A 24,413-nucleotide genomic window follows, 5' to 3' on the forward strand; every position below is an offset into this window, starting at 1 on the left:
ATTTTAGGGTAAGAATTCAATTTCTGGGTGGGCACTGTGAAGCCAGCATCCCATATGGGCACTGGTTTATGTCCCAGCTGCTCCTCTTCCAATCCAACTCTCTGCTAAAGGCCTGGGAAAGCAGTGGAAGATGGTCCAAGTGCTTGGGGCCCTGCCACCCACACAGGAGACCTGGGGGAAGCTCCTGGCTCCTGGCTTCAGATCAGCTCAGCTCCGGCCATTGTGGTCATTTGGGGAGTATTCCAGAGGATGAAAGACCTTCCTCTCTATCTCTCTCTATACGTATCGGTAACTCTACCTCTCAAATAATTTTTTTTTTTTTTTGACAGGCAGAGTGGACAGTGAGAGAGAGAGAGAGAGAGAAAGGTCTTCCTTTTGCCGTTGGTTCATCCTCCAATGGCCGCCGCGGCTGGGCGCTGCGGCTGGCGCACCGCGCTGATCCGAAGGCAGGAGCCAGGTACTTATCCTGGTCTCCCATGGGGTGCAGGGCCCAAGCACTTGGGCCATCCTCCACTGCACTCCCTGGCCACAGCAGAGAACTGGCCTGGAAGAGGGGCAACCGGGACAGAATCCGGCGCCCCAACCGGGACTAGAACCCGGTGTGCCAGTGCAGCAAGGCAGAGGATTAGCCTAGTGAGCCGCGGCGCCGGCCTCAAATAACTTTGAAAAATTTTTTAAAATCCAATTTCTTGCAAAATATGCTGCAATGAAAAGAGAAAAAGAAAGGAAGGGAGAGCCTACCTGAGGAGTCTTCAAAAGGTCCATGACAAAACACATATTATAAAAAAAAAAAAAAAAAAAAAAAAAACTATGCAAGGATTTCAAAGTTTTTGTGCACCAAAATAAACTTGTTTTAATTCTACTGCTCCATGAACTTTTTGAAGCCCCTTGTATATTTTTTCTTTTTTTTTTTTTTCCCTTGTATGTTAAGAAACTCAAAAGAAAGAGCAATTGGCCCGCGCTGCGGCTCACTAGGCTAATCCTCCGCCTTGTGGCGCCGGCACACCGGGTTCTAGTCCCGGTCGGGGCACCGGATTCTGTTCCAGTCGCTCCTCTTCCAGGCCAGCTCTCTGCTGTGGCCAGGGAGTGCAGGGGAGGATGGCCCAAGTGCTTGGGCCCTGCACCCCATGGGAGACCAGGAGAAGCACCTGGCTCCTGCCTTCGGATCAGCACAGTGCGCTGGCCACAGCGTGCTGGCCGCAGCGGCCATTGGGGGGCGAACCAATGGAAAAAGGAAGACCTTTCTCTCTGTCTCTCTCTCTCTCACTGTCCACTCTGCTTGTCAAAAATAAATAAATAAATAAATAAATAAGTAAATAAAAAGAATTGGTGTGAGCCATAAAAACCTTCAAAAAAAAAAAAGATATAACAACCAATGGCAATATATGAACCTTACTATTTGGAATCTGATTTAAACAAATGAATTATAGAAAAAAAATTTTTAGACAATCTGAGAAATCTGAACACTGATTAGACATTTTGATGAAATCAAGGAATTTTTGTGAAAATGTGAAATGGTGTTTTTGGTTTAAATAAAACAATTTCTTTCTTTTAGAGATATGTGTTGAAATATTTATGGATAAAATGGTATGAACGCTGAGATTTATATCAAAGTAACCTGGCACGGCTCAGGAACAGTCACGAGCAACACTGCTGAAGCTGTGAACAGCTAGAAGGGAGTTTACTGTACTAGTTTCTCTGTATAGGTGACTGCAAGTTTAAATTATCACGATTTTTTTTAACAAGTACTCCTTTGGGAGTCACCACTTATAACACCTGCATCCCACATGGGCACCAGTTCAAGTCCTGGCTGTTCTACCTCCAGTCCAGCTCCCCACTAGTGCGCCTGGGAAAGCAGCTGAAGATGGTTCCCTGCCACCCAAGTAGGTGACCTGGATGACACTCCTGGCTCCTGGCTCTGGCCTGGCCCAACCCTGGCCATTGAGGGTATTTGGGGAATGAACCAGCACTGGAAAATCTCTCTCCCTATGTCTCCCCTCTCCCTCCCTGTAATTCTGCCTTTCAACTAAAATAATCTTTAAATAATAAATACCCAGGTGCTTCACTTTGAATCCAGCACCCTGCAAATGTGCCAGGAAAGCAATGGAAAATGGCTCAAGTGCTTGGGCCCCTGAACCCGCACGGGACCTCAAAGAAGCTCCGGCCTCCTTGGCTTTGACCTGGCACAGCCCTGGCTGTTGTAGTTATTTGGAGCGTGAACCAGCAGATAAAGAGCTCTTGATCTTTCTTTCTTCCTCTCCCTCCTCTTAACTCTGCCTTTCAAATACATAAAATAAATATTTAAAAATAAATAAAAAATACTCCTCTGATTGACCTCTTTCAAGGACACTCATTAGTATGAGAAATCCAATTCTGTACCCTCCACAACTGGCCCAAAGTCAACCATCTTCTTTCCTGCACACATGGGTGCTCCAGACAAATAATTGCTCACTGATCTCCAAACACACATGATTACCTTATACCTTGCACATGCTGGTTCCCCCGTGTAGTATCTTATGAAAAATCTCCATCTTCTAAAACTTCTATTCATCTATAATAGCCAGCTCAAATACAAATACACCCATCTATTCATTTGTCTATCATTAGGCACCTAGTGGAAGTCTGTTTCTAGGGATATATAAAATAGCGCACAAGATGAGGCAACTACTTTCACAAAGCCTTCATTCTAGTGATGGGAACTGGGATGGAGAATAAACAAGTGAATCCCACAGTGTGTGAAGATATTTTAAATTAGCGATCAGGAGCCGGTGCCACGGCTCAACAGGCTAATCCTCCGCCTTGCAGCGCCAGCACACCGGGTTCCAGTCCCGGTTGGGGCACCGGATTCTGTACCGGTTGCCCCTCTTCCAGGCCAGCTCTCTGCTATGGCCCGGGAGTGCAGTGGAGGATGACCCAAGTCCTTGGGCCCTGCACCCCATGGGAGACCAGGAGAAGCACCTGGCTCCTGCCTTTGGATCAGCGTGGTGCGCTGACCGCAGCGCGCCAGCCGCGGCGGCCATTGGAGGGTGAACCAACGGCAAAGGAAGACCTTTCTCTCTGTCTCTCTCTCTCACTGTCCACTCTGCCTGTCAAAAAAAAAAAAAAAAAAAAAAATTAGAGATCAGGGTAGTCCTCCATGATGAGGTTATATATATTTATATATATATATTAAAGATTTATTTATTGGAAAAGCAGAGTGACAGAGAAAGAGAGAGATCGAGTGAGAGACCTTCCATCCACTGGTTGACTCCCCAAATACCCTCCATAGCCAGGGTAGGCCAGGCAGAAACCAGGACCCAGGAATTTCATCCAGGTCTCCCATTTGGGCTGCAGGAACCCAAGAACTTGGGCCATCATCTGCAAAAGCAGGAAGCTGGATTCAAGGCCTGACCCTGGCACTATGATATGGGATGCAGATGTCCCAAGTGGTGGTTTAAGCTGCTATGCCACAACACCCACTTCAAGGTTACATTTGAGTTGTGAATTAAATGACCCTAAATGCACAAGTCATGCACCATAAGAGGGAAGTACTTCTAGGCCTATAAAAGGCAAATAAGGGGTCTTAGACCACAGTGTATTTGGCCTGTCTGAGAAAGAGAGGAAGGCCACTCCAGATGGAGAACAGGAAACAGGGGTGAGCTCGGGTGAAGGCCATGTAGACCACAGGAATGGACTGGAGTTTTATTCCAAGGGCAACTGGACGAACAGCTTACGGGGTGACTGGTCCTGTCTGGTGTCCAGCCATGTCTTACACCCACCTCCTTTGCTCTACTCACTCAGTTTTGCTTTTCTCAGTTCTCAAACATAAAATCCTCCCCTCACCATACAGCCTGGCTGCCTCCTCCACCAAGAATGGCCTCTCCTCTCCTCTGTACCAACTCCTACTCCCAAGCCAGCCCAATGCACCCATCAGGAGGTCCTCTTCTCAGGGGCCCTTCCCTGACTGCAGGACAAAGTCAGGATATTTTGTTACAGGCTCTCACATAGCGTTCATTTTGGTGTAAGTGTGGCTATTATTCAATTAATGGCTGCCTACTGCCATTAAGACAGTTAGCTCCATAAGTGCAGGGACTTTGCCTGCTTTTGCTCATTGCTGGTTCCCCAGTATTCAGTGCGATTCTCAACACCGTAAGTAATCAATAAATGTTTACTGAAAGGATAAAAATGAAAGCTATAAAGGCATCTAATCAGAATAATATTTATATTTTTTCTAGAAGCCATCTAAAAGTGTTCAACTGGCCAGAGCTACGTGTATAGCAATTGGTGATTCTCAAACTATTGCACACTAGACTCCTAGAGAGCTTTAAAAAAAAATACATATGCTCAGGCCCCACAAATGACCAGTGATGTCGGAATCAGCAGCCTACAGGGCTTCAGCATCAGTATTTTTTTAAATAATCATGTAAGTGTAACATGCAGCAGTGTTGTAAACCATACTCCAAAGGAGTCTCCATTCCATCCACATTCTCCCTCTTAATCACAAGGCTGTCATCAGAAGTTTTGTCAAACAATCAGCTGGCACTTAGATAAGCCTCAGCTCTCACTGGGCTCTGATTTCCCTTTTTGAGCCTGGAGACCATTTCAAAAAGGGAAATCAGTTTTGTCTGTCACATCCTCTCCAAGCTTTCACTTCTCCTAGAAAACATAACTTCTCTTTTGGGGCTCATGGTGTTTGCTAAGAAATGTGTCCAGCAACTTAAGCAGACACAGTAGAAGAATCAAATCTACTATCCACACTGGTCCCCCTCCCAGCCCAGAGCTCTTCATCTCCTGTCCTGCAGCACTGCCGTACTCACCCGTTTGGTAAATAGGTAGCAGCTGAAGGGAATGCAACTTAATGTCATCCGTTAAGACATAGAAGGAAATATCAGGTGCAAAACGTCTGCAGGTTTAAAAGAGAGAGGGATAAATCTAATTTCCATGTGCTTTAAGCGGGGACACATTAAATACTGATGAATAAAAAGCTTTCTCGTACCTATAAAACAGATGCTGAACATGGGAATATTTTATTTTTTCATCAGATAATCCTGTAGACTCCAGTGTAACAGATATTCCAGACTGTTCACTTTGTTCACCAAGAAGCTCCATGGGCTTTTGGCAGATAACAAAGTCATCCGACTCTAGCTGTGAGGTTTCATTACTAGTATCTTAAAAAATAAAATATTCAGAATTTAACAACTTTTAAGTACTACTGCTTGCTTGAAGGAAAGTAAGACTGCACAATGTTGTCTCACTAGTGACACAGAAATATAATAAATTTTATTTATGTGTTCACTTGTTCTACACATTTATGAGGTACTGTGGTTTCTGAGGCCTTAGCACTTGAACATTTATTCCTCACAACAAATGATAAAGTTCAACAGGCCAGATATTATAATTCCCATTTATAAGCAAGGAAATTGAAACTAACAGATGGTGTTACTAACCCAAGATTACTGAACTAATAAATAGAAGATCAAGGACTAAAAGTCCCTCTTCTGGCAGTGGCTGTTCCATTACTTCTACTAACAAGTACACACAGACATACATGTACAGGCTTCAGAACAAGATATGAACAGCAAAGTCATAAAGGGACCAGGAATAACTAAACCCATAAAGAATGCTGCACAGCACCATTGAGACTAGAGCCCTCAGCTGAAGGTCTTCCCTATGCCCAAATAAGAAAGCAAATGAAATCCATCATTTACCTTCTTCTGTCTGTCTCAGTGCATTCTTGGGCTTCTGGGGATGGTGGTTAACTCTCTCTCCAGTTTTAGTGCCTGACTCCAGTTTTAGGATTAAGACTTCTAAGTCTGACATGACAGCGATATAGCCAACACAAAAAGAAATTTCAACAGGAGTGATCCTATCTATGTGCACAATTAAAGAACGCTCAAAGTCCAATATTGAGAATTCCTCATTCACGGTCTGATACTTCAAACTAAATAAGACTAACTTATTTGCACAGCCAACAAGAAGGTCTCCTTTCACGGGGCAGCAGGAAATGCACAAGGGGGCCTCAGAGAGCGGCATTTCAACTATGGACATCTGGTCCCGGAAGCTCTCGCTGACAGGCATCTCCACATGGTGCCCAAGCATCCGGATACACACACGAGAGTTTTCAGTCCTTTTGCTTCTCCAGTTCACATAAGCACGCAGAAATGTATCTTTGTTTTTCTCTTCAATTGCTACCAAATAGTCTCCTAAAAAGGAAATAAGATTACAGTGAGAACTTGTAATTAAAACACCACCACTTACTTTGCTGGCATGAAATGAAACTATCAGTGAATCCTACCATGAATGGTTGGATTCAAGACTGAGTAGAACAAAACCCTAAGTAATGAAATCTTAGATCTGTTTTTAGCTGACATGAGGCACTGAGGTTCTGAAATAGAAGTTCTTCCCATTTTAACCTTAACCTATCAATTATTCATCCAATATACTAAAATTCTATATTTTATTCCCTATTTTAATTCTGTTTACTTAGAAATCTATAAGCCTAACAAAGCTCTCCTGATACAGTATTACTGTGACCTAATTTGCACTTCAACCTCTACACTTCCCACAAGTCACAACTCTGAAAAACAAGAAAAAGCACGTATTTGTTGTAAGAAGTCAAAACAGTAAAATAGTAAAGATTCAGAAAATGAAAAAGTGTAATGATAATGATCTCCCCCTTAGTACTATTCCTGGGAAGCCCATGTTAACATGCAGCGTAGTGTGTGCCCTTCAATACTTTTTTTTTTTTTTTTTTTTTTGACAGGCAGAGTGGACAGTGAGAGAGAGAGAGAGAGAGAGAGAGAGAGAGAGAAAGGTCTTCCTTTTTTGCCATTGGTTCACCCTCCAATGGCCGCCGCCGCCGGCCGGCGCATCGTGCTGATCCAAAGCCAGGAGCAAGGTGCTCCTCCTGGTCTCCCATGCAGGTGCAGGGCCCAAGCACTTGGGCCATCCTCCACTGCAACTCCCGGGCCATAGCAGAGAGCTGGCCTGGAAGAGGGGCAACCGGGACAGAATCCAGCACCCCAACCGGGACTAGAACCCGGTGTGCCGGCGCCGCAAGGCGGAGGATTAGCCTAGTGAGCCAAGGCGCCGGCCTGCTTTTTTCATACAAGCTGTAAACATTGATCACCGTGTGGTACTGCATTTTTAAAAAAGATTTATTTATTTGAAAGGCAAAGTTACACAGAGAGAGAAGGAGAGCAGAGAGACAGAGAGAGAGAGGTCTTCTATCTTCTGGTTCACTCCCCAATTGGCTGCAATGGCCAGAGCTGCGCCAATCTGAAGCCAGGAGCCAGGAGCCTCTTCCAGGTCTCCCACGAGGGTGTAGGGGCCCAAGCACTTGGGTCATCTTCCACTGCTTCCCCAGGCCATAGCAGAGAGCTGGATCAGAAGTGGAGCAGCCAGGTCTCGAACTGGTGCCCATTTGGGATGCCTGCACTGCAGGTGGTGGCTTAACCAGCTACACCACAGTGCTGGCCCAGTATTGCATTTTTTAACCAAAATATAAACACACTAAATATATTTTAAAATCTTGAACTTCAGAAAATTATCAATAAATCTCTCTCCAACTCAGCACATGGTTATCAATCTACCCTTTCTGATATTTGTCAAATATTCTACATATACAAGTGCTATAATTTATTCAACAACTCTCCTGCTGATATATATTCATGAATTTCCAGTCTTTTGCCACTCTGCTTCACATTGTGGTAAACAGGCCTATACCTATATATTCACTTACTGGAAGGTTTATTTTAATTGCCTACACTGCCAAAGGTGAGAATATTGGAGACAATGTGTACTGTTTTATTTTTTACTTATTTGAAAAGCAAAGCGGCAGAGATCTTCCATCAGCTGGTTCATCTCCCAAATGGCCACAACAGCTGGAACTGGTCAAGGCTGAAGCCAGGAGCCCAGAACTCAATATGGATCTCCCACATGGGTTACAGGGACCCAGTATTTCAGCGTTACCAGCTGTCTCTCAGGATACATATAGCAGGAAGCTGGAACTGGAAGTGGAGCCAGGACTTGAACCAAGCACTCAAATATGGGATGTAGGTATCCTAAGCATCATCTTTTATTTTTTAAAACATTTATTTTATTTATTTGAAAGAATTACAGAGAGAGGGAGAGAAAGAGTGAGCGAAACAGAGAGAGAGGGAGAGAGAGGTCTTTCATCCACTGGTTCATTCCCCAAATGGCCACAATGGATGAAACTGGGTCAATCCAAAGCTAGAAGCTTCTTCTGAGTCTCCCACATGGGTGCAGGGACACAAGCACTTGGGCCATCTTCTACTGCTTTCCAAGGCCATTAACAGAGAGCCGGAATGGAAATGGAGCAGCCAGGACTCAAACAGGCACCCATATTGAATGCTGGCGCTGCAGGTGAAGGCTTAACCTACTATGCCACAGCACCAGTCCCTTATTTAAATTTTTAATCTTTAGAATTTTATGGGTGGGGTATGTAGACGCAGTAACTTCAGTTCTTCCAAATGCATAACTTACTCTATCAATACTCAAGTAAATCAGCCCTTTGCCAATGAACTGAAATCGAAATGCTGCTGTTTAGTGACTTCTCCCATGCAAATGCAGCGAACTGGCAGCCGTATCCACTTTCTCCAGACAGGCACTGAGCTGCCCATGCTCTCCTCTTCTCCACAATGATGCAGCCTTCAAGAGGAGAGCAGCTTTCTCCTGACGCCAGTTCCTTTTGATGCCACAGAATGGAGTCTGAACCTATTCTTCCTCTGGAGACCTTGGCAGAATGCGTAAATACTCAAGATAATTTACAGGGGCCATCAGTTTGCTCATTTTGCTCCATAGGTAGGATGGAGCTAGGGTCCACAGAATGCTTTGAGCAGTGAATGTTTGGTAAAGCAGTTAAGCTGTCGCTTGGGACACCTACCTTCCCTACCAGAGTACTTGGGTTCCAGTCCCAGCTCTGACCTGGATTCCAGCTTCCTGTTAACGCACACCCTGGAAGGCAGTGGTATTGGCTCAAGTACGTGGGTCCCTGCCATCCACCTAGACACTGAGATTGAGTTCCCAGCTCCCGGCTTCCACCTGGTCCAGCCCCAGCTGTCGTGGGCTTTTGGGAAGTGAACCAGAGGTGGGAAATCTCTTTCCCCTACTTCCTCTCTGGCTCTCTGCCTTTCAAATATAAATTAAAATGTGGGAGAAAAAAATGTTTTGAGGCCCCCATCTTCCTAAAATTTCCTCAGTAAATGATTTTTTAAATTCTTTTTATTGTGGTCACAGATATACAACATGCAGGCTGATATTGTGGCATAGCAGTTAAGGCCACCTCCTGCGATGCTGGTATCCCTTGTGGGCTCTGGTTCAAGTTCCAGCTGCTTCATTTCTTATCCACCTCCCTACTAATGGCCTGGGAAAAGCGGAAGAAGATGGCCAAGTGTTTGGGCCCCTGCCACCCATGTGGGAGATCCAGGTGAGGCTCCTGGCTCTCGGCTTCAGCATGGCTCAGCCCTAGCTGTTGTGGTCATTTGGGGAGTGAACCAGTGGAGACAAGATTTCTCTCTTTCTCTGTAATTCTAACTTCAAATGAATAAATAACTCTTTTAAAAAAAAAAAAAGACATACAACATAAAATTTACTACTTTCACTGTTTCCAGGCCTGTGGCTCAGTGGCATTGATTCCATTCACATGGCTGTGCAGCCACCACTATCATCCATCTCCAGAACTTTTGCATCTTTATAAAAACTCTGTATTCATTAAACATATCTCTTCATTTCTTCCTCTTCCCAGGCCTTGGCAACCAACACTCTACTTTCGATTTTCTATCAAAGATGGAGATGACTACTTTTGGTGCCTCACTTAAGTTGAGCCATACAGCATTTGTCCTTTCGTGACTGGTTTATTTCACTTAGCAGAATGTCTTCAAGGTTCACCCAAGCTGCAGCATGTGTCAGAATTTCATTCCTTCTGATGGCTGGGCAACAACCTAGTTTATGTATATACATTTTATTTATCGGTGCACCTGTAGAAAGCCTTTGGACTCTTCCATCTTTTGGTTCTTGTTGCTATGAACACTGAAACATAAATATCAAGTCCTTGTTTTCAGTTATTGTGCATATTTACCCAGAAGTGGAATTACTAGATTGTATGATAATTCTGTATTTAATTGTTTTGAGGAACCACCATACAACTTTCCATAATGACTATAATATTTTACATTCCTAGCAGCAATGCACAAGGGTTCCAATTTTTCCACATCTTCTCCAACACTTCTCTCTCTCTCCTTTTTTTTTTTTTACAATAATCATCCCCATGGGTGTGAGGCAATACCTTATTCTGGTTTTGATCTGAATTCCCTAATGATTAGTGAAGTTCAGCCCCTCTGGCCTGAGTGTTTAGCCATTTTCATATTTTCTTTGGAAAAAGTCTACTCAAGTCCTTTGCCAATTTTTTAGTCAAAGTGGTTTTTTTTAGTTGTAGTAGTTCTTAATATAATCTGGATATTAATCCTTATAATATATGATTGGCAAAATTTTTTCCCATTTCATGAATTGATTTTTCAATCTACTGAAATCTACTCTCCTTTGATTCACAAAAATCTTTCATCTTCACCAAGTCCAATTTATCTGTTCTTCTTTTGTTGTCTATACTTTTGGTATCATATTCAAGTTGGTTAAAGAATTTTAAAACGGCTGGCACTGTGGCACAGCAGGTAAAGCCACCGCCTACACTGCCGGCATCCCATATGGGCGCCAGTTCAAGTCCTGGTTGCTCCACTTCCAATCTAGCTCTCTGCTATGGCCTGGGAAAACAGTGGAAGACGGCCAAGTCCTTGGGCCCCTGCATCTGCATGGGAGACCTGGAAAAAGTTCCTGGCTTCAGATTTGCCCAGCTCCGGTGTTGTGGCTGGGGAGTGAACCAGCAGATGGAAGACTTTTTTCTCTCTCTCCCCCGCCACCCTCTCTGCCTCTCCTTCTCCGTGTAATTTTTTCAAATAAATAAATCTTTAAAAAAAAGAATTTTAAAACTAAGAATATTCCATTACAATCAAATCTTTTAATTCAGGTATCTATAAATATATGCCTATTACAACTGGTAAAGTCCATATATCAACTAATGTTAACAGCAAATTATAGATGGTGCTCATGTTGCGTTGCATATTTTCAGATTATTTACTAAGTAAGTGATGAGTTAGCATTTGCTAAGCACGTCTATCTGACAAGGCTATGACAAAAGCTTTAGTTCCCGCAGCTAATCCTCACAACAGCCTTTCAGGATCTGGATCTCCCTCCCCTCCCATGTTGTGGGTCAGAAATCTAAGACTAAGTAACTTGCCTATAGCACAGAGCCAACAGAGCCGAAACGACGGAGCTGGAACTTACCATCTGGATCCATCTGGATCTGGCTAGTTCCAGAGCCAACACTTATTCTCCCATAATGCTCTCTCAAACGGCTGGAGAGGGGACATAAATCTACAGGATTCTGTAGAGTTTATAATCTTTTATAAGAAAAAGAAAATAAATTTTTATTGCTTGGCCAAGTCTGGGCCAAGCAAACGCCTGCAGCCAGGAACTCTACCCTGACCTCTCACATGGGTGGCAAGGGCCCCAGTAGAATGTCTTCCTCTGCTTTTTCCCACGCACATTAGAAGGGAGCTGGATCAAAGTGGAGCAGCCAGGACTTGAACCAGCGGTCTGATATGGGACACTGGTGTCATTTAACTCTGTGCCACTGCCAGCCACAGAACCAAAAATTTTAAAATATTTTGTGTCTAGTGCTTTATTTTATTTCTTACAATAGCTTCTGTCTTCATTAATTAAAAAAATCATTAAGTGGGGCCGGCACTGTGGCATAGTGGGTAAAGCCACCACCTGCAGTGCCGGCATCCCACATGGGTGCCAGTTCAAGTCCTGGCTGCTCCACTTCCAATCCAGCTCTGTTCTATGGCCTGGGAAAACAGAAGATGGCCCAAGTCCTTGGGCCCCTGCACCCACGTGGGAGACCCGGAGGAGGCTCCTGGCTCCTGATCAGCACGTTCCAGCCGTTGCGGCCAATTGGGGGAGTGAACCCATGGACGGAAGAGCTCACTCTCTCTCTCTCTCTCTTTCTCTATTTCTCTCCCTTCCTCCCTCTCTCCCCTTCTCTCTCTGTTCAACTCTTTCAAATAAATAAATATTTTTTTTAAATCATTAGGCATTGACATTGTGGCATAGGAGGCTAAACTCCCACTTGGGGATGCCAACATCCCATACTGGAATGCTTGTTCAAGTCCCGGCCGCTCCATTTCTGGTCCAGCTTCCCTGCTAATGTGCCTGGGAAGGCAGAGGAAGGTGGCTCAAATATTTGGGCTCTGCCACCCACTTGGGAGACCAGGATGGAGTTCCTGGCTCCTGGCCTCAGCATGGTCCAGCACCTGTAATTGCAGTTACTTGGGGAGCAAACCAGCAGATGAAAGATCTCTGTCTCTCCCTCTCTCATATAAGTATTTGTAAAAAATCAGAATCATTTTGACTCTGAGGTTGAGAGTTATTGATTTTTTAAATAAACTTTCACTTTTTAAAAAAAGATTTATTTATTTATTTGAAAGGCAGAGCTACAGAGAGGCAGAGGCAGACAGAGAAAGAGTTGGGGGTGGCGGGTCTTCCATCTGCTAGTTCACTCCCCAAATGGCCACAGCTGAGCCGATCCGAAGCCAGGAGCCAGAAGCTTCTTCCGGGTCTTCCACGATGCTGCAGGGACCCAAGGACTTAGGCCATCTTCTACTGCTTTCCCAGGACATAGCAGAGAGCTGGATCGGTAGTGGAGCAGCCAGGACTCAAACTGATGCCCATATGGGATGCTGGCACTGTAGGCAGCAACTTTATCCACTACGTCACAGCGCTGGCCCCAAAACATTCCACTCTTATGATAAAATTGACATCACTGGCAGATAGAATATACAAAGCATCAAAATATATCTTATGATTTCATAAAAGCTGCGAGGGGGCCAGTGCTGTGGTGCAATGGATTAAGGAGTCACCTGCAATGCTGGCATCCTATATGGGCGCTGGTTCAAGGCTCAAGTCCTTGGGCTTCTGTATCCATGTGGGAGACCCAAATGAAGCTCCTGGCTCCTGGCTTCAGCCTGGTCCAGCCCCAGCCATTGTAGCAATTTGGGGAATAAACCAGTGGATGGAAGATTCTCTCTAATTATATAATCGTCTCTAATATATAATTGTCATATAAATAAAATAAACCTTTAAAAAAAAGTTGAGGGAAAGTAGGGCTTGGGAGGGGGGCAGAGGGGCTAGTAATGGTTTAATAACATTTGTGCTCAAGACAGGCAAAAAGAACCATGTGGTCATGTTTGACCATCTGCCCCACCAACCAAGCGCCCTACTAAACAGATGTCCACCACCAGAGCTGCGCACACTTGATCTTGGCCATAAGGTCTTCCTCAGGAGCAATGAGTTCTCAGTCACCTGGTTCTTCCCTTCACATACACATCCCTTACTGACAATCTATTCAAAAACGTTACCTGTTTTCTCTCTAATGCCCCCAATTTTATAAAAGATTAGCTTTTAGCTAATATAGAGATTTTTTTAAAAAGAAAACAAACTTCAAAATGTTTTCTGCTTGGGTAAGAGACCTGAAAGCATTTACAGTCAATACAAATGACTGTTGTAATATTCTTTCCAGTTTTGACATGGGGAGATTTGCTACAGAGGATGACCACTGGGCACTGACAGCAGGAATCCCATGTCCTTGTTACTGTGATCAGGAGAAAGGAGCCAACAGGAAAAGGCAGAGAAGTGGAAGGCAAGTTATCTGGATGTTTGCAGAGCCAGGAGCCAGCCCTGTTGATGTTCAGTTATGCGTCAGTTAATAGGATCTGAACCCAGGGGCTGAAATTCAAGCTGTGCACTGAAAGTTATCCCTGAGCTATATGACCTATGATGCTAATGACATCCTCCATGACTCCTGATCTTTCTTTAAGGCAGCCAAATACATTATAAAAACCTCTTTGTTCTCTAATGCCTCATTCATGAGTTGGTCACGCCGCTCACGGCTTCCTGTGGCCAGTGGGGCTCAAAGTCAGCGGCTGCACATTAGACTCACCCCAAGGCTGATCTCACCCCAGAGAAACAAACACCGCATCTCTGAGGAGTGGCCTAGGCATCTGACTTTTTGGGAGCTCCTCAGGTAATTCTTATGCATATATAGTGGGCATCCAAAGATCCTAGAAAACACCACAGAGAGACAAGAAAGCTAGAGGTTTTACATAATGCCTGCTACTTCAAATTATAGAATAAGGGACCATTTGGAAGAATGGAGCAAATCATGCAGATGCGCTATGGGTTCATGTATCTGCCTGTGGGCCTCTTTTACACACATGCTAAAGTTGGAACTGGTGAGCTTGTCACACCGCAGAACTCTTGCAGGTGAAAAGGGAAACTACCAACACTATCAAAGGTTCAACAAGAATAGATTTCATAAGAACTACCCAAATCTGAAAGGTAACTTACAGAGCTCATGAGTGATTTTCAAATAGCCCTGTGGCCCAGTGCAGGCTTCGGTTGACGTTATCAGTCAAAACAAGGAAAAAAAAAAAAATGACAGCATGGCAAGCTGGTCACAATATTCAAAGGATCCAATGTTTGGTGCTAGGTATTTTTTTATTTTATAAATAATGATGACCATAAACACAAGTAGGGCGTTTCATTTTAAAATATGCATCTTAATATATTATACACACATACACACACACATACATCTTGACAAAATGAACAGTTAGATATTATATATGGTAACCCCATAGTTTTTATCTAGAAATCACTGATCTAATAAATCAACTTACTTTAAAACAGAGATTCAGCATTCACACAGAACTAACTGCTGAGCAGGGATTATGGAGAGCTCTCCAATTCTCCAGGCTGGCTCTCTCCACTTCATTAGTACCCAGCCAGGGGATTTTGCACCATAAACACTGAACTTTCCACCTCTCTTGAACGGAAGGAATCAAAGTTTAAACGTATTAGGCGGCTGAAAGAATCCTAGAGAGAATCCTTTGGTAATCTGAAAAGGCATTCTCCCAAACGGGGGATGTACCCACATATTACCCCCTTGGTTTCGCTCCACATTTCTGGTGGAAAAGTGTAATCGATGCTCCCACAGCTCTTTAAGACAGCAGAGCGGGCAATCTAGGACCACGTTCCATTTACACACACTTAAAAATCAGCACACAAGGTGAGTTTCACCAACGGACAGGATTGGAATAGATGCGAAAGATCTGGCCCCGAGCTGGGGTAACTGTTGGAGCTGGGAATACCTGGAGACGTCGGATGTTATTCTCTCTATGCCTACTCTCGTATGTGTTTGAAATTCTCTGCACTGACGGGTTTGTGTGCGTGGGGGATGCATGGGACCCAGCCACGGGCTTTTCCGGCGCGGCCACCAGATGCAGAGAGGCAGTCAAGTGTCCCCGCCCCTCCCACCCCTCCGAAGCTGGCTCACTTTGACGGTTGCCACAACAACCACACAGCGCGGAGCACCTTTGGCCACATCAACCACCAGACTCGCCGACACCACCCCGGCAAGTTCCGGGAAGGATCACGTCCCTTCCCCACCCAGAGCTGCCGCCCCGGACGCTCGACGCGCTTGGGAGGCGCCCTCTCCCCAGCCCCCCGGCCCCGCCGCGACTCACCTGCCTCGCTGTAGGCCAGGCGCAGCACCCGGCCCAGCGTTGAGAAGGCGCACCTCGGCTGGCACAGCTCCTGGCCTGCCACGGCGAACGCCTCCACCTTGCAGCCCGCCGCCACGAACAGCGCGTCGCGCCCCCCGCCGCAGAACCGCTCGGGCTCCAGCTTGCAGGGCACCACCTGCTGCGACCCGAACGGGTGCAGGTTGTACAGCTGCACCATCCCGGCGCCGGCTGCGGGTTGGCCCGGCCTGCCCGGCCCGCGGGCACCCGGAGCCCCCGCGCCGGCCGCCGAGGTAGGGCCACTTCCGGGAGCGAGCCCCGGGCGCCGGGTCATGTGAGCGCCAGCCGGCCGCAGCCGGCGGCTCAGCTTCGTAAAGACGCCGCAGCGGGGCGGAGCGAGGGCGTGGCGGGAGCCGGGCGGGAGGTGCGGCCCTCCTCACGTGCTTTTGGCCAGGAGGACTGATTTGGTTTTGGAGTACGCTTTCAAGTCCTGGTTCATCCGCTCTTTTGTACCCCTTTGTTCTCACTTCAGGGGTGTTACCCTTGTTCCCACAGCAGCCCGGAAGTTTCTGGAGGATGAGACTACAAACACTGAGTGGGGTGCACATACCTCAGCCCGGGACTAAACACACACCGAAGAGTCGCTAAGAAATGCTGGAACTAATACAACGGCTTAGTTCAAAGGGGCAATTCAGTTGCTGAATTAAAGAGCCCTGGGCTTTATTGTGGTCATTTGACAGAAGAACGAGACCCAGAAGATAGAAGGACGAGGAGAGACCCTCCCTGGCTCTGGGTCCACTGCTCTTAGGACAGCCCTGCAACCTAAACACTGTGTATGACCTTGGTCTGGAACCTGTGTGCTGTTGTATTGCAAATAGCACTCACGACTTCCGGAGGAAAGGCACAGTTTATTATTGTCCCTCCCGAACAAGCAGGAGGGAGTCTGTAACATTCCCTCCTCTGGGGCGCTTTTAGAATCCTCTAGAAGTTTCATCTTCTAGGGGCTAGTCCTCTAGTAGCCGGTACTCAGTGAGTAGTTGGAGCTTTACTTTGGCAATCGGCGGGTTAATCAAACAAGTAACCAGCCTATCAATAACAGAACCAGCGGCCCAACACTGAAACCTGCCAGATACCTTAACAACCTGGAACTCGCGAACCCATCCAGATGTGTAGTACTGGGTCCATTTCTAGGGCTGAGTGGTGGTGGGCCGGCCACAGAAGTAGATGTCAGCCAGGCGGTAATTAGTGTGTCTCAGCAGGAGCAGCAGCCGGCTGTTATCTTTGGCAAAATCTAGGAGTGCACACCCATCGAAAGTGAGGCCAATGGACTGTTGACCCTGCGACCACGTGGCTGAAGCGGTAGGATTTATCAGATCGTGGGAGAGTAACTCAAAAACCCGTGTGCCTTGGAGAGTAACTGGACCATGCACTCTGGAACTTAGAGAAACAAAAGGTTTTTTCCTAATAGACTTACTACTCGTGTGTAGAGCATGGCTAAAGCAACTCTCTGCGGCCAGCTCCAGTCCTTTTGGGTGACCTCAGCTAAACCTAGAGACAGCAGTAAAATCAACATCATTATCAGCCCCTACAGAATAGAGTGACACCGTGACCCTAATTACTCTAATTCTCAGATGTCCCTTGTTAAGTTTTCCAGGTTTTCGCAATGCATTAACAATTTGGTCCCCAGGTTCACTGGAGTGAAGGCTGTAGATTCCTCAAGCTTCCACCATGTGTAGACTAACCAGCCTCCAGTGTGTGGTCAGGGCAGGGTGTCGGTGTGTTGAGTCGCATGGACTTCCCAGAGGGGATGGCTCTTGTGGTCACTTGTTGGGGATCCTTAAACAAGCAGAGCTTCAGTGGCTCCCCAGGATCCAGGTTAGACAACCAGGTGTGGAGCTGGCTTAACCTGAGTGTGATGAATGCAAGGGGATCAAACCTGTAACTGTGAGAACAGAGTGGGTAACAAGCACAACAGAGTATGATCCTTGATATATACCAGAAGAGGCATCATAAGGGAGGTGCGACCCTCCTTAGGGAAGGCACTCTGTTGACTTCCATTACCTAACTGGCTTTGGAGGAAAGCTGGCCTGAATAGACAGTAGGTGGCATGTCTAAATGGAAATTTACAATTCTACTTGCTGTGTTACTGACCCTACACCATCTCCTCAACAGCAGTAGTTACTTTGGAGGCTGGGAAGGGTGCAGGGCTTTTCAGCTTAGAGCCAACAAGGTCTGTGGTTCTGACCTGGGCATCCTTCAACCCCAGGGCAGTTCCATTTCCAGTGACCCAGCTCTTGACTGGCAGAGCTGACAGGGCTCTTCAGAGGCCAAAGCCCTCCTCGCTTTCCACATCGATAACCAATGTCCTTTGGGGTGGGCTGGCTTGTTGGGTCTCCTTGATGACAGATCACTGTAAAGCTATTAGTTGGCTGCCACCTGTCCCTACATTGCTCCTGCCGCCTAGCTTGCTCCTCTCCCTCCTTGTCTCTGTTAAAGTAAAGCACAGAGGAAGCCTTTAAGAGGATGCAAGCTAGAGAGGTGCTCAACCCCATCCCTAGTCTTTGGTGGCCTCAGAAATCGGTGGCCACAGGCGTGTTCAGACAGCGTTCTTCCTGTGAGAGAAGATGCCCTTGAGGAGAGCTATGTCCTTACCTTAGGATCAAACATGATGACCACTTTATCTATAAATTTTGGAGATATTAGTAAAACTTTTTAATCTCTCCCTTAGTTTGGTTTGAAATAGGGAGGTTTCGCTTGTTTCCTGTGCCCATGGCCAAGTAAATCTGGCTGTGAAATTGTAACTTAAACTCTCCTTTAGGCTATGCTATTTGGTCTTCTATATGTAGATTCCCAAGCTTCCACCATGTGTAGACTAACCAGCCCCCAGTGTGTGGTAAGGGCAGAAAAATGTAAGCCATCCTTGTATAAGGTCTAAGGACCACACTGTACATCCCAATGGAGAGTCCTTCAGAATAGAATCAGTTTCCCATCTTGAATAGAGAAACGAGGAAACAACTCAGGCTCTGGGGCTGGCGCCCTGGCTCACTTGGTTAATCCTCCGCCTGCGGCGCTGGCATCCCATATGGGCGCCGGGTTCTAGTCCCGGTTGCTCCTCTTCCAGTCCAGCTCAATGTTGTGGCCCGGGAAGGCAGTGGAGGATGGCCCAAGTGCTTGGGTCCTGCACCCACATGGGAGACCAGGGGGAAGTGCCTGGCTCCTGGCTTCGGATCGGCGCAGCGCGCCAGCCATAGCAGCCATTTGAGGGGTGAACCAACGGAAGGAAGACCTTTCTCTCTGTCTCTCTCTCTCACTGTCTAACTCTGCCTGTCAAAAAAAAAATTGCTAAGTTTTCAATTGATGTTAAGTTATTGACAGTAAATGACCTGGGAAGCCTGGCTTTATTATTATTATTATTATTATTTACTTGACAGAGTTTAGACAGTGAGAGAGACAGGTCTTCCTTCCGTTGGTTCACCCCCCAAATGGCTGCTACAACCGGCATGCTGCACCTATCCGAAGCCAGGAGCCAGGCGCTTCCCCCTGGTCTCTCATGCGGGTGCAGGGCCTAAGCACTTGGGCCACCCTCCACTGCCTTCCCGGGCCACAGCAGAGAGCTGGACTGGAAGAGGAGCAACCGGGACAGAATCCGGAGCCCCAACAGGGACTAGAACCCAGGGTGCTGTCGCAGCAGGTGGAGGATTAGCCAAGTGAGCTGCGACGCTGGCCTAGAAAACAATTTTAACTGTCAAATAAATCAACTTAGGAAAACACTTACCAAAAGGTCGAATGCCTTTTATAAATTTTAAGACAAGAATATGTGCATTTGGCAGCATTTCTTAAATATCTAACACAAGTGTAACTTGCTTGACCAGCAAACCCAAGCACAAATATGTCAATGAGACACAGTAATTTCTTTCTACCAACAAATTTAAAACGTCTGATATAGAAATTTATCTAGGTCACATGAACCCAAATGTATTTTGGGTTAATTTAGCAGTTTAAATTTATATGAGCAATATTTTATCTATAGTCCAATTAAAACAGAGTTCTTAATAAATTTTTTCACATAGACATACAATATGTACACATATGTAACACATACATTATAGGATAGAACAATAAAGCAATTTCAGTAACAGCTTCTTAAAATCTTTAACTTTTTTAAAATTACTAATTGATTAGAATTACTTCCTGCTCTTAGTAACCTGAATTAACCATACTTTGTCTCAATTGGAGCTGTATTCCATTATTGTTTTATGTGCTTACAGAACTATCCCAAAGTACTGAACACAACAGAGGTCAGGGAAAAAGAAGTCCTTTGGAACCTAAAAGAGGACACATTTAAACTCAGAACCAACAATGGTCTATCTTCCATGAGGAGTAAATCTGATATTTAATGTTTGAGGAATACAAAACCATGGGTGACAAAAGACTTTAAATAGCCATGTTTAAAACTATAAACCTATTAACCAACAAGAAGGGGCATTTGCTTACTCCACACTATTTTTTAAAGCACCTGTAGGATTTTATAGAACATTTATCCCTTTTAGGACTCTGAGCCTTTCTCATTAAGATAACCATCATGTCTGATAACAACACAACATGATAATTAGACTTTTGTAACTTTAGGACATTTGTATCAGTAGCAATTTTCATGATCATAACTTAAAATTTAGCACCACTTCACATCTTGACAGTACCTTTAATATGATTTTTTGAATGCCTTTCAAAGATGCCAAGAAGGTTTAATATATCTGGTAGAAATAGGATCCCTTAACATCATGACATATTATGGACCAGGTTTGATCATGGCTATAAAGTGATCACCCAAATGGTTTAAAATAAGCATATATTCAAATAAAACATAATTCTTTTAATAAAGACTCAGCTGTTTTTAAACAATCAAACTTAACAGAGACAGTAGAGAACACAATAGATTCGACAGAATTCAAAATCTACGTCTTTTTGGTCTGTCACCAAAATGAGAAATTAAAACCTGAACTTAACAGTTAGCACATAGAATCATCCCAGAACCTGAAACACTTTCAATGAAGTCAGAACTATGGAAGAGAAGAGAGCTTACTGTAGTGGGCTAGGAAACTGACAGAGCCACCAATTAAAAACTATGAAAAGGAGATGCTGCTGTTTTGAAACAGAATTTTAAGACAATTTCAAAATATTCACTAACGTACATATTGCAAAAACCTCATTGCTTTAACAGAGGATCAGATTCTATGTCAAAAAAAATAGATTAATAGTTTTTGTTTCCAAAAATTTCTTTCATAACTTTCTGTGACTTCCTCACACCCTCTATAGTAAACTAGGCATTATGTTAAAGTAATTCTTACAAATCATGTCTTTTCTTCATTCAAAAATGTCCTTTCTTCATTCTTAATCTTCCTTACTAAGAACACATTTTTTATACTTGTGACCTTTTTCCATCTGCTAATTCCCTTAATTTACACTGAACCAATCCTTTAAAAATCTCTAAATCAAGATATTTTCACATTTTAACATTAGTTACTTTCAAGTAGTCTTGAATTATTTTTCATATGAAAAATGAAAACATATTTGTTAACAAACCCAAAGCTTTTGCACAGAATTTAGGGTGCTAAGAGCACTTAAGTTTACTTTTAGACACATTTATCTAATTTACCCTTACCCAGCTTACGTTTAGCAGTTACACCTAGATGACTTAAGATGCTGACATTTTTTATACCTTTATCTGAACTAAAGTCAAAATTACATTTATATGGAATTCTACTCCTGTTTATGAAAATTATAGCTGGAATCAGTGACATAAGCCAGAGATTGCAAAATTCACCTTAAGGGCTATAACAAGCACTCATTATCCATTGTTATCTCATTGGAAACCTGTTAAACCAGAAATTTCTTTAAACCCAATGTCCAGTTACAGTTGAATCAAATTCTCATGCATGAGACTGTTATTTATCAAGTATGTCTCTTTAGGTTTTAGATTGAAATTGAACCTAGTCTTTTACCTAACAAGGGCCTTAGGCCAACACCTCGTCAATAGCCAGATACCCGCGACTGTCTCTGAAATAAATGTATGTTCAGGCAGCAGCAAGGCAGGTCCCAAGGGTGACTGTGGGCCTGGCTGGTGTATCCCAAGTGAGAACCCCACTAGAGACTGCCAACCTACATTCAGCAGACTTTTAAGTATCACTGTTCCAGGCTGAGAGACAGGAGACCTTTCTCCTTCTCTCTCCCTCTTTCTCTTTTTCCCAAAGAAAACTACAGGAAGAGAGGAGGGGAGGGGAGTTTAATCCTTTAGGCCATTATAGGAGCACAACAGAAGTTTGGCTTTATAATCTTAGATTATGAAAAATGATGCCAATTTCATGCCATGTTTGAGTTTCATCATTTAAGAGTTCTAGGGATCCAGCTGGCAGTCCCAAGGTCAGAGACTCAGCTCATAATTAAGACAATCCTTTTAACATTCTAGAGCATAATTTTCTTAAGGCCCTATTCTCCTAGTGTCTTCCTAGGTTGATATTTAGATCAAGGTCTGAGTGTGAAAGGAATTCCCAGTGTCCTGAAGGCCCGCTTTGGGTGCCTTTTTCTTACTGAAAATGTCATTCAAGCCCTGGGCTATGGGTGCCTTGCATTACTGAGCTCACAGTGGGGGTAGGAGTGCTTTCCTATGTTCAGCCACCACCACCCGCACTGTGTCCCTGGGATGCCTTGACCCTGCTGAAGAGACAGAATTCCAGCAAGGCAAGGCAGAATGTGGAGGGAGTGTTGCCCATTTACCAGACTAGAAGGACCAGCTCTAGGTGTTTCCAAAGTTTCCTTCTAGCCTACTCATGATAAAAATAAAAAAATAAAAAACATCAAAGGGATGGGGATTGGTAACATTGTGTAGCCTATTCTCATGTCACCTGTGATGCTGGCACTCTGTATGGGCACCAGTTTAAGACTCTGCAGCTCCACTTCCAATTGCTCCACTTGCTTATGTGCTTGAAAAGCAGTAAAGGATGGCCCAAGTGCTTGGGCCCCTGTACCCACGTGGGAGACCGGAAGAAGCTCTAGGCTGCTGGCTTCAGCCTAGTCCAGCCCCAGCCTGGCCCCCTGGATACCTTTTAAAGATAATCTCTTCTCCCTTACTACAGTCCTTGCCCCTGAGTCATCTAACATTGTTTAGGAAGAGACACTCTTGCCATGGGGAGGTAGGGGACACATCTGGTTTCCATGTCTGTCAGGAGCTGTGAGGAGGAACTGCCCACTTGTGTCCTTGTTAGAGATACAGGGGCAACAGTGCCACACCATTATTTCCAATGGGAGGCTATCGTGGTTTGCAAGGGCTGTCCTAACAAAATGCCGCAGACAGGGTAACTGAAACAATAGACAGGTTATTTTCACAGTTCTGGAGACAGGACTTCCAAGACCAAGGTGTCAGCATGTCTGGTTTCTCCTGAGACCTCTCTGCTTGGCTTACACACGGCTGCCTTCTTAGTGGATTCTTATAAGGTCTTTGCTCTGTGTTGCAGGCATCTTTTTGTCTCTTCCACTTCTTATAAAGACACCATTCATATTAGAATATGCTCGCCTATCTGACCTCATTTAACTTTAATGATCTCTTTTTTTTTTTAATAAAGATTTGTTTATTCATTTGAAAAACAGAGTTACAGAAACACAGAGAGGTCTTCGTTCTGCTGGTTCATTCCCCAAATGGGATCTGAAGCCAGGAGCCTGGAACTTTTTCTGGGTTTCCCACATGGGTGTTGGTGCTCAAGGACTTGGGCCACTTTCCGCTGCTTTCCCAGGCACATTAGCAGGAAGCTGGATCAGAAGTGGGACTCCAACCAGCTCACATATGGGATGCCGGCACTGCAAGTGGTGGCTTTAACCTCTATGTCACAGTGCTGGTCCCACCTTAATTACTTCTTTTTTAAAATTTTTTAAATATTTTATTTATTTATTTGAGAGGTAGAGTTACAGTGAGAGGAAGAGACAGACAGAAAGGTCTTCCTTCCGCTGGTTTACTCCCCAAATGGCCGCAACGGCTGGAGCTGCGCCAATCTGAAACCAGGAGCCAGGAGCTTCTTCCGGGTCTCCCACGTGGGTGCAGGGGCCCAAGGACTTGGACCATCTTCCACTGCTTTCCCAGGCCATAACAGAGAGCTGGATTGGGAAAGGAGAAGCCAGGACTAGAACCAGCACCCATAAAGGATGCTGGCACCACAGGCGGAGGATTAACCTACTGTGCCATGGCTCCAGCCATTTAATTACTTCTTAAAAGCCCTAGCTCCACAGGCAGTCACAGTCTGAGGTGCTGGGGAAGCAGGTGAGGAGGTCAAGGAGGAACAATTTGTTCCATAATATAGGCATTTAAGCGCTGGCACTCTGGAAAAAGTTGGAGGACTTCCTCTTTTTATTTATTTATTTATTTTATTTGAAAGGCAGAGTTAGAGAGAGGCAGAGGCAGAGAGAGAGAGAGAGGTCTTCCATCAGCTGGTTCACTCCCCAGATGGCCAAGGCGGCTGGACATGAACTGATTCAAAGCCAGGAGCCAGGAGCTTCCTCCAGGTCTCCCACATGGGTACAGGGGCCCAAGGACCTGAGCCATCTTCTACTGCTTTTCCAGGCCATAGCAGAGAGCTGGATCAGAAGTGGAGCATCCAGGACTCGAACTGGCACCCATGGAGGACTTCGTTAAATTGTAGTTGCTGGGGAGGCCTTAGCGGAGGTGGGAAATCTTTTTTCTGCCAAGGGCCATTTGGATATTTATAATGTCACTCATGGTCCATATAAAAT

At 45.0% G+C, this 24,413-nt stretch overlaps 1 protein-coding gene across 5 annotated transcripts in view; it reads right to left on the reverse strand.

Annotated features, from left to right (window-relative positions):
• Positions 1–24,413, reverse strand: part of HPS3 (HPS3 biogenesis of lysosomal organelles complex 2 subunit 1) — a 69,240-nt gene that overhangs the window by 32,700 nt on the left and 12,127 nt on the right. For 2 of the 5 annotated variants that reach the window (XR_011388153.1, XR_011388154.1), the window contains exons 1-4: positions 15,639–15,972; positions 5,688–6,182; positions 4,976–5,147; positions 4,797–4,882 (exon numbers count right to left, since the gene is read on the reverse strand). Coding sequence is in view for 2 of the 5 variants with exons in the window: in XM_002716594.5 (XP_002716640.4) it covers positions 4,797–4,882; positions 4,976–5,147; positions 5,688–6,182; positions 15,639–15,969 (1,084 nt within the window). In the remaining 3 variants the exon portion in view is untranslated. Of the gene's footprint in view, positions 1–4,796; positions 4,883–4,975; positions 5,148–5,687; positions 6,183–15,638; positions 15,973–24,413 lie in introns of those variants that run through there. The other 3 variants (XR_011388152.1, XM_002716594.5, XM_051859036.2) reach the window with 2 other exon arrangements.

Source organism: Oryctolagus cuniculus, chromosome 4 (genome assembly GCF_964237555.1).
Source record: "Oryctolagus cuniculus chromosome 4, mOryCun1.1, whole genome shotgun sequence".
In the NCBI taxonomy this organism is placed as follows: domain Eukaryota; kingdom Metazoa; phylum Chordata; class Mammalia; order Lagomorpha; family Leporidae; genus Oryctolagus; species Oryctolagus cuniculus.